The following is a 9,371-nucleotide window of genomic DNA, read 5'->3' as shown; positions in this document are numbered from 1 at the left end:
TTCACTTCCACCCTGCAAAACAGGCATCACTATTTCCCTGCAGAGAGTGGGAAACTGAGCCTCTGAATAGTGGAAACTTTTGCCCAGGTTCACACAGCACTTAACCACAGAGCTGGGAAATGCCTTACTCCAAAACCTGCTGTTATTGTGTTAAACTAGACTCTCTGTGCAAAATAGCTTTTTCCCTTTCTTTAAAGAAAGCAACATACAACATTTTTATCCGTCATTTGGAGGTTGTGACATAGGCTGAGCAGGAGGTTACTTATGGAAAATGAGACCTGGAATTCAGAGTGTGAAATTAGGTTTTGTCATTTCCTGGAAACCTGCTTTCAGGAAGGAAAAGGTGGGTGACCTCCAACCACTCCCTAGTCTTTAAATAGTGATCTTGCAGGCTTTTCCTCAGGCTCCGGGGAGGATAAATTTTAAGGTAGGTGGGGTCTGGGGCAGGGAAGTTGAATTTCCTTCCTAAATTAGCAAAATTCAAATGGGCTTTTGGAAGGGAGCATTGATTAGAGGTTAGAAAGAATGCCAGGATCCATCTAGCAAATCCTGACTCTGTCATTTTGTTAGAAAAGCAATGTGTCATGGATATGGCTCTTTGTGATAAGGTGACTTTGGAATCCAGTAAATCAGGGTTCTTGCCTAATGGGCTATTTGCCTGAGAGTTTGGTAGGCTCAGAACTTTCTAGCACATGGAGAGCCACATTCTGTTCCCCAGAATAGTGACTTCTGCATCTTGGCCAAATCATTCTATTTTAGCTTTGGAAGGAGCTCCAACACCTCCCATATCCATGTGGAAAAGAAAACCTCTATGTGAATTCTTCCTAGGGAAGGAAGGCCTTTCTCCCTAGGCCCTTTAATGACAGTGGTAACATCTTTTTCATCTTAGCATTACCCAAAAGAGGCATATCTGCCATAAAACTAGGGTTTGACAAACTCTGCCTTGCCAAATGAATGAATGGATAAATTAATGGGCAACCCTGTCCAGGACTTGGGTTGTTAGACAAGAGATTTGGCCCCATGGCCTCAACTCTTCTCCTCTCACTTAAGGCTTCTGAAGAGCCACCATGCCTCCATCTTCAGCCCTAAAGAGTCTTCTTACCTCCTGGGTCCTCACAGCCTTGGTTTCCAGCATTGTAGGTAAGAATGAACAAATGGCCTCTTTCCCCTCCAGATTGGAAGAATAAGTAGACAGTACAGAAGAGAAATGCCTACTTGGGAGAAACTTCAAGAAGAGGGCTGAACTCTGCAGGGTTGGGGGCCCTGATTAAGCATCTGGGGCAGTGGGCAGCTGAAAGGGACTGAGTCTGAATACTGAGTGGGGCCTGATGTGGCCATCAGGGAGGGACTATGGAAAAAGTGGGCCCATTCAGCCCTACAAGGAGTGGGTTTCATGGTATCTTGACTCTCAGGAATGTTTGGCTATTGAAAGCATCAACTATGATTCTTGATGGTTTTCATTCCTGAATTACATTTTAAAAAATGTTTTAAAAGATTTTATTTATTTATTTATTTGAGAGAGAGAGAGAGAGAGAGAGAGAACAAGCAGGAGGAGTAGCAGGCAGAAAAAGAGGGGGAAGCAGACTCCCTGCTGAGCAGGGAGCCTGATGTGGGGCTCTGTCCCAGGAACCTGGGATCATTACCTGAGCCGAAGAGAGGTTTAACTGACCGAGCCACCCAGGTTCCCCCTTTTTAAACAATTTTTATTTCCTTTTCATAGAGAGTTACAAATGTACAAGCTGTTCTCTTTATGGATGTAGTGCCGATATGCAAAGAACTTGTGAAACCTCTAAAAGCTGCTTTGTATCTAAACAAGAATTAAGGGCATCAGGTATGCTGTGCAAGGCCCCTTCCCACGCTGTTGGTCATGCAGGACAGACAGAAAAGATGCTTAGGGGGGGTTGCTATTTAGCAACTTGACGGAGCTCCTCACTTTCCTGTGCATCTTCTTTTTACCTTTCTTTCTTATGTAGCATTCTTTTTTTTTTAAATGATTTTTTTTATTATATTATGTTAGTCACCATACAGTACATCCCTGGATTCCGATGCAAAGTTCGATGCTTCATTAGTTGAGTATAACACCCAGTGCACCATGCAATACGTGCCCTCCTTACTACCCATCACCAGTCTATCCTATTCCCCCACCCCCTCCCCTCTGAAGTCTTCAGTTTGTTTCTCATAGTCCATAGTCTCTCATGTTTCATTCCCCCTTCTGATTACCCCCCCTTCTTTATCCCTTATGTAGCATTCTACCCAGATGGGGCTGGGAGTATGGGGTGGTGGGAGGAGGCAGGGTGAGAGACACTGGGAAAAAGGCTGGGCAATCTCTGAAGTATGACACTCCCATTCTAAGTGGAAAGACTAGAGACAAGAGGATTTGAGGCACAGAATCCTTTAATACTGGCAGCCCATTTGGGCATCACTCCCTATGGTTCAAAAGGGAAATTCCTTCTGGGGTTTGGTTCTGTACAGGGATGCTCTTACAACATGTTGAGGAGAAAGGTTGTTCTTCAAGCAAGTGTGTCCCAAGGACCTTCTCAGCAACACTGGGGGACGATCAAACATTTGGGTACAGCCACCAATGCTGCGAAGATGAGCTCTGTAACCAAGGGGACTTCCAAGGTGAGTGCCAACACATCTCTGCTCTCCCTGCCTCCCATCCTGTATCCCAATCCATTGCCTTAAGTCTCTGTCTCTAAGTAACTTCCTGTGACCTCTCTCTGCTTCTGAGCTGCCTATTGATTTTGCTCACTGAGTGTCTTTCCTTCCTGTGAAAGGATAGGCTCAAGCCCTTTTTTTACATGGAAGACTGAATGACAGCTGGGTGGCTGGGATGGGTCCTCAGGATTTACTCTAAGTATGAGTCTTTAGGTTTAAAATATTTGCTTTCCCATTCCAGTTGAAAACTTGTTTGTCCTTGCCTATTTGATTCCTCACCCTCTTAACAGTATTTTTTATTGAAGTATAATTAAAATACAGTTTATACTAGTTTCAGGTGTAGAATATAGTGAGTCAACAATTCTATACATTGCTCAATGCTCATCAAGTTAAGTGTATCCCTTCCACCTATTTCACACACCCCTACTCTGGCAACCACTAGTTTATTCTATTTAAGAGTCTGGTTTTTTGTTTGTCTCTCTCTCTCTTTTTTAACCTCTGTTCATTTGTTTTATTTCTTAAATTCTACATATGAGTGAAATCATATATTTGTCTTTCTCTGACTAACTTATTTCACTTAGCATTTACACTCTAGGTCCATCCATGTTGTTCCAAATGGCAAAATCTCATTCTTCTTAATGTCTGAGTAATATATATATGATATATATATGATCATATATATGTCGTGTTTTCTTTATCCATTCACCAATCCATGGACACTTGGGTTGTTTCCATATACTGGCTATTGTAAATAATAAATAAACATAGAGATGCATTTTTTTTTCAAATTAGTGTTTTTCATTTTCTTTGGGTAAATACCTCTTAATGAAATTACTGGATCATGTGGAATTTCCATTTCAATTTTTTGAGGAACCTCCATACTGTTTTCCACAGTAGCTGTACCAATTTGCATTCCCACCAATAGTGCACGAAGTTTCCTTTTTCTATGCATCCTCACAAAGACTTGTTATTTCTTGTGTTTTTTATTTTAGCCATTCTGACAGATATAAAGTGATATCTCATTATAGTTTTAATTTGAATTTTCCTCAAGATTAGTAATGTTGAGCATCGTTTTATGTCTGTTGGCCGTCTATATATCTTTTTTGGAAAAATGTCTATTCAGGCCTCCTGCCCATTTTTTAATTAGATTATTTGTGGGTTTTTTTTGGTATTGGGTTGTAGAAGTTCTTTATATACTTTGAATATTACCTTCTTATTTGATATATAATTTGCAAATATCTTCCCTCATTAAGTAGGTTGCCTTTTTATTTTATTGATGGTTTTCTTTGCTATGCAAAAGCTTTTTATTTTGGTGTAGTCCCAGTAGTTTATTTTTGCTTTTGCTTCCTTTGTTTAAGGAGACATATAAAGAAAAATGTTTCTATAGCTGATGTGAAAGAAATTACTTTCAATGTTTGCTCATGGACTGGAAGAACCAATATTGTGAAAATGTTCATACTACCCAAAGCAATCTACAGATATACAATCCCTATGAAAACACAACAATATTTTCTTTACAGAACTAAAGCAAATAATACTAAAATTTGTACCACAAAAGACTTCAAGTAGCCAAAATAATCTTGAAAAAGAATAAAGCTCAAAGTATCAGAATCCCAGATTTCAATAATAGCACAAAGCTACAATGATCAAAACAGTATGGTACTGGCACAAAAATAGACATGTAGATCAATGGGACAGAATAGAGAACCCAGAAGTAAACCCACACTTATATGGTCAATTTAATCTACAACAAAGAAGACAACAATATACAATGGGGAAAAGGCAAGCTCCAAAAATATGTGCAGGGAAAACTGGGCAGTCATATGAAAGAATGAAACCAGACCATTTTTTAAAATCATACACCAAATAAACTAAAATTGTAATGAAGACTTAAATATGAAACCAGAACCACAAAATTCCCTAACAGTATTTTGCAAAAGTACAAATTATCTTCTATTATCTAAGCATTTTTCTCCAGCCAAGGCAGAGAGGGTCAATTAATGAAAGGAGCAAATAAACCCAATTCCTATAAGATCTTTTGGCTATATCTTTCCACTTAATACCTACTTCCCCACACCCTCCATGCCACCCTAATTTTAAATAATTTTGATTTTGGGTGGAGGAATCCTGGAATTACCATGATCTTGGGTGGGGGATAATAATGCTCTGAGATCCTTTTATGACCTCTTTAAGATGAAATTTTTCTTTCTTCATTCAGTGCCTCAGAAGTCCTCAGAACCCAATGGTATTAAGTGTCCTGCCTGCTACAATGTGTATGACATTTCCTGTGACCCAGTTCTTCTTGACTGCACTGGTACAGAGACAAAATGTGTAGAAGTTATTGGCATAGGTATGGATATTTCCACAGGGTTTTTGATGTTCATTTTATCAAAGGCTATAGCTGTGTTGGTTATCTTTACTGTGTAATCATTACTCCAAAGCTTGGCAATTTAAAACAATGAACATTTATTATTTCATGGTGTCTGTGGGTCAGGAGTCTGGGGTGGCTTAGCTGAGTGCTCTGGCTGAGTCTCAAAGTTTTCATCTAGCTGTCAGGAGGGCCTGTGGTCATTTGGGCAGAACACCTGCTTCCAAGATCACCCATGTGATTGTCAGGACTGGTTCCTCTCTACATGGGTCTCTGTGTGGGCTGCCTGGATGTCCTCATGATGTATCAGCTAGCTTCCCCCAGAGCAAGTGATGAGAGGGGAGAGGGAGAGAGAGAAAGAAAGAGAAAGGGAGAGAGAGAAAGAGAGGGGGAGATAAAGAGAGAGAGAGGGATGAGAGATGGAGGGAGGAAGGAAGAACACTAACTGGCATTTCTCAGGGCAAGTGATGATAGAGAGTGGGAGAAGAGGAAAAGGGGAGAAGGAGGAATTAGTCCACAGTTTTAAAGTAATCGAATCTCAGAAGTGACATTTCTTCATTTCTGCTGTATTCTGTTGGTTGCACAGATCAACTCTGATACAACATATGGGAGAAGACTACACAAGGGCATTAATACTAGGAGATGCCCTCCAAAGTATGGAGGTAGCCATCTGTCAGAAGAGGAGAGGAGAGAGAGGAGAAGAGAACACAACTGCTTCCCATAGCAGAGTGTGAGACTTGGGAACATGTCATATCATGATCTGGAATGGGACCTTGGGTCATTGGCAACAAAGAGGGTGACAGCTCAGTTCTGGTTTTCATCATCACTGCCATTATTACTATCAACAAAACCCCATGACTAAGCACTTAATTTTTCATGCTGTGATTCTGAAATCTGCAGAAGGATCTGCCATTTTCTTGAGGAGAAGAAAAGTATATGTTTGTAATAAGACACTCATGCATTATTCAGATATAAATTGGGAAATTAACCTAGTATTAGACTGTATAGCCAGAGAGGGCATTGTCAGTTTTCTGATCAATATGTAAAAGGTTACATGAAATTAGTGGTGTTATAGGAGCTTTTTAAATGGTGGGAGAGAGAACATGGTGGGAATGGAGGCAAGTTATGCTGTTTTTTTGAGGAGATTTTGAGCGAGAGCCTGGGACTATCAGGTGAAGGGACCCTTGCCTAGGTGAGCAGAGGTGAGCAACAAAAATGGGATGTCATGAAGGATACAGGGGAGGGATGGGACCGTTGAAAGTGGCAGTCTCTCTACTCCAACTTGTCATGGAAAGTACAGGCATGTAATTAGGTTCCATAGTGATAACATCCACTGAACTCATAGCCTTGGGGAAAAGTGATCTTATCTCAAAGGGGATCTGCATTGCTTCCCTCTGGTTTCCCCAAAGAAACAAAAGTAAAAAAACAACAGATACCACAGGGACTTTTTAGCTGATACACAAGTTCTGATTGCAGGCTTTTCCCTCTCTTCCAACTATCTCTCCCCTAGTCAGAATGCAGGGTCTCCCACCTCAGCCATGCATCGGAGACACCAGAGGCCTTTTGGGGTCCCTCCTAAACTGAGTTATTGGGCCCAAAGGGAACTAAGTCTTGGTCTCTGGACAGAGATGGAGCTGTGGTTGTTGCTTCTTTCATAGAAGACAGAGAGGGATTCTGGGGCACTCTGCACCCTTTTTCTTCCCCTAGGGAGGTAGATAAGATAGGATGTGGTTGAAAAAAGGAGACAAAATGAGAGAGACTAACTCTTGGATTTTTCTTTTGGCAGATAGCCCTATATTTATGATTTTTGCCATGGGTTGTGCTACTGAAACGGCCTGCAACTTGAAGAATGTAACTATATTAAATAGCATAAAAATCCGTACCTACTGTAGAGAACAAAGCAGTGGAGATGCCCACTGATGTTCATCACCTCATCAGTCCTGACTGGTACCTTCTTGCTCAAAGTCTTGCTTTGAAGTTTCCAGCACTACCAAGCTCATAATCCTATAAACCTGAAAAAATTGGAGTCCTCGGATCACTCTACTCCCCCATATTCCCCCAGATATTGCAGAATTAAATTGCTGATATTTCCTTAAGTATGTGTGTAATCATTTGTTAGGACTTCAGGTTAAAAAAAATCTTATTTGTTCTCCTAATGGGTTCTTTCTTCACCCCAAGTAGGAAGTAAGGAAATCTGAGACAGCATCTCTAAGAATTGCTGTAATCCCATTTTTGTCACTCAACCATATACTCAACACTCGCCCCAGAACATACCTCTTTCCTAACATTTTCGGTTTCCACTGCTAATCCATAACTGCCCATTACCAAGGAGAATGCTCTCAAATGAATAATATAGGCTCAGAAAGTTCCTTTCCCGCAGTTTTTAAAGTCCCAGGTATAATATAATCTCTCCTACCTGGGAAACATGACATTACTCAGGTTGGATGTGCCAGGGATAAAGGATACAGACGGAAGTGATCTGTGAAGTTCATTATAAATACCAAGGAAGAGGAAGGTGCATGTACTGGGAGTCCAGAGGGCTGTGTCCTCACAAGTCAGAGACATTCACAACCATTCTTCACGTGATGCCAGTAAAGGAGCAGAGGGTCCAGGAAGAGCCCTTACAAGATCCAAACCATGATGTCCTTGTGGTGCTGAACACAACCGAGGGACCCTATAGCCTGCTCAGATGGATCTCTTGATTCTCCAAATTCAGGTTTCCTACAGGGTGCAGTAAGTTGCATAAAAGAAAAGAATGTCCCATATGTAGTGATTACCTTCTGGGAAGCAATCTGTTGTCTGTATCGTGTTGGGGCCCAAGATTCTCTAAGCCTGCCTGGGCCTGAAATCTACATAGACAGATTGTGGACTTACCTTCTCCTTGGGGCTCTGCCTCCATTTTCTCTTCCCTGGGCTTTTGAGGAGGCAGGGTGCAAGGTTTATTGTCCAGGACTCACTGACTAGCCTCACATTTTATGCACATCCCCATTGTGTGCTCAGCACAGTGATGCAAACTGTAAAAAACACCTGCCCTCCCCCGGGACAGAGAGCTAATACATTGAGAACAATGACAGGACTGAACATAACTGCATGGAATTCTAAGCACAAATAATCGGAGGGGCAGGGAAAGCTCAAGGAGGAAAAAGGAGGTAAAGTCAATGCTGGTATATAAAAGTGGAAAACTGAGGCAGGGCTTGAGGAAGGAGTGTGTCTGCAAGTGAAGTCCGCATTGGGGAAATGGTAGGCTAAAAAATGGTTAAAGAGTAAAGTCTCCAGAGAAACAGTAATGTAAAAGAGAGCCTGCACAGGAGACCTTTCATAAGGAAGTCCTTGGTGTAATAATGGGGAACCCTGTGCTGATTCAACTCCTGAGGAGGTCACATTGCCTTAAGTGGGCTGGTGTTGCTGTATCACCACATACATTTTACAGAAAAAAATGGTAACATGACAGGGAATTTAACCCAAATGGTCAATTTACAGTCTGTGCCCTTATTCTCTGTGCCATACTGCCTCTCAACTGATCACCAAGTATTGGAAACATTAGTCAGCTTGGGCTACATAACAAAGTAACATGACCAAGGTGGCTTAAGCAACAAAAAAAATTACTTTTCACAGCTCTAGAAGCTGGAAGTTTGAGACCTAGGTGTCATCAGGGTTGTTCTCTTTTGAGGCTTCTCTTTGGGGCTGTCTTCGTCCTGTGTCTTCACATCATCCTTCCTCTGTGTCTGCTATAGATTGGATCTTTGTGCACCCTGCTCCCAAATTCATATGCTGAATTCTAACCTCCAAGCAATGGTATTGGAAGGTATCAAAGGATACAGCCCTCATGAATGGCATTAGTGCCCTCATAAAAAAGGCCCCAGAGAGCTCCCTTGCCCTTTCCATGGTGTGAGGACACAGTGAGATCACTGTTTATGAACCTGGAAGAGAATCCTCACCAGACATTGAATCTTCTTGTCCCTTGGTCTTGGACTTCCAGGCTCCAGAACTGTGAGAAATAAATTTCTGTTGTTTATAAACCACCGCATGTGTGTTATCTGGTTATAACAGTTCAGACAGACTAAGGCAGTGTCTGTATCCTAGTCTCCTTCTCTTATAAGGATATCAGTCAGATTGGATTAGGGCCCACCCTAGTGACCTCATCCTAAAAGGCTATGTCTCTAAATACAGTAACAGTCTGAGGTACTGGAGACAAGGACTTCAACTTACGACTTTGGCAAGACACAATTCAACCCAGAGCAAAGGGTTATAGAGTAAATGACTTTAGGTATTGAGAAAAACTTTTCAGCTATAGCTCCAGTAAGAAGTGGTTGGCACAGTGTCAGTACACAGTATATGCTTAATA

The 9,371-nt window shown here is 41.5% G+C and overlaps 1 protein-coding gene across 4 annotated transcripts; it reads left to right on the top strand.

The window, feature by feature from the left end:
* The first annotated feature begins 367 nt into the window (after positions 1 to 367).
* Positions 368 to 7,118, top strand: LOC105234811 (protein RoBo-1-like). 4 transcript variants are annotated; one of them, XM_034655771.1, is made up of 6 exons: positions 368 to 427; positions 1,051 to 1,140; positions 1,721 to 1,831; positions 2,473 to 2,622; positions 4,877 to 5,008; positions 6,813 to 7,118. In XM_034655771.1, exons 2-6 carry the CDS (start codon positions 1,068 to 1,070, stop codon positions 6,944 to 6,946), a joined length of 600 nt encoding a protein of 199 aa, XP_034511662.1. In that variant the 5' UTR covers positions 368 to 427; positions 1,051 to 1,067; the 3' UTR covers positions 6,947 to 7,118. The 4 variants fall into 4 exon arrangements, with proteins under 4 accessions (XP_034511662.1, XP_034511664.1, XP_019649095.1 ...); XM_034655773.1 differs by lacking the exon at positions 6,813 to 7,118 and adding an exon at positions 5,613 to 6,800; XM_034655772.1 differs by lacking the exon at positions 368 to 427 and adding an exon at positions 500 to 608.
* The last annotated feature ends 2,253 nt before the right edge of the window (positions 7,119 to 9,371 follow it).

The sequence above is a fragment of the Ailuropoda melanoleuca genome, chromosome 3 (assembly GCF_002007445.2).
Source record: "Ailuropoda melanoleuca isolate Jingjing chromosome 3, ASM200744v2, whole genome shotgun sequence".
Classification (NCBI taxonomy): domain Eukaryota; kingdom Metazoa; phylum Chordata; class Mammalia; order Carnivora; family Ursidae; genus Ailuropoda; species Ailuropoda melanoleuca.
Note: the sequence above shows the minus strand (reverse complement) of the source record. Positions and strands in the feature narration are given on the sequence as shown.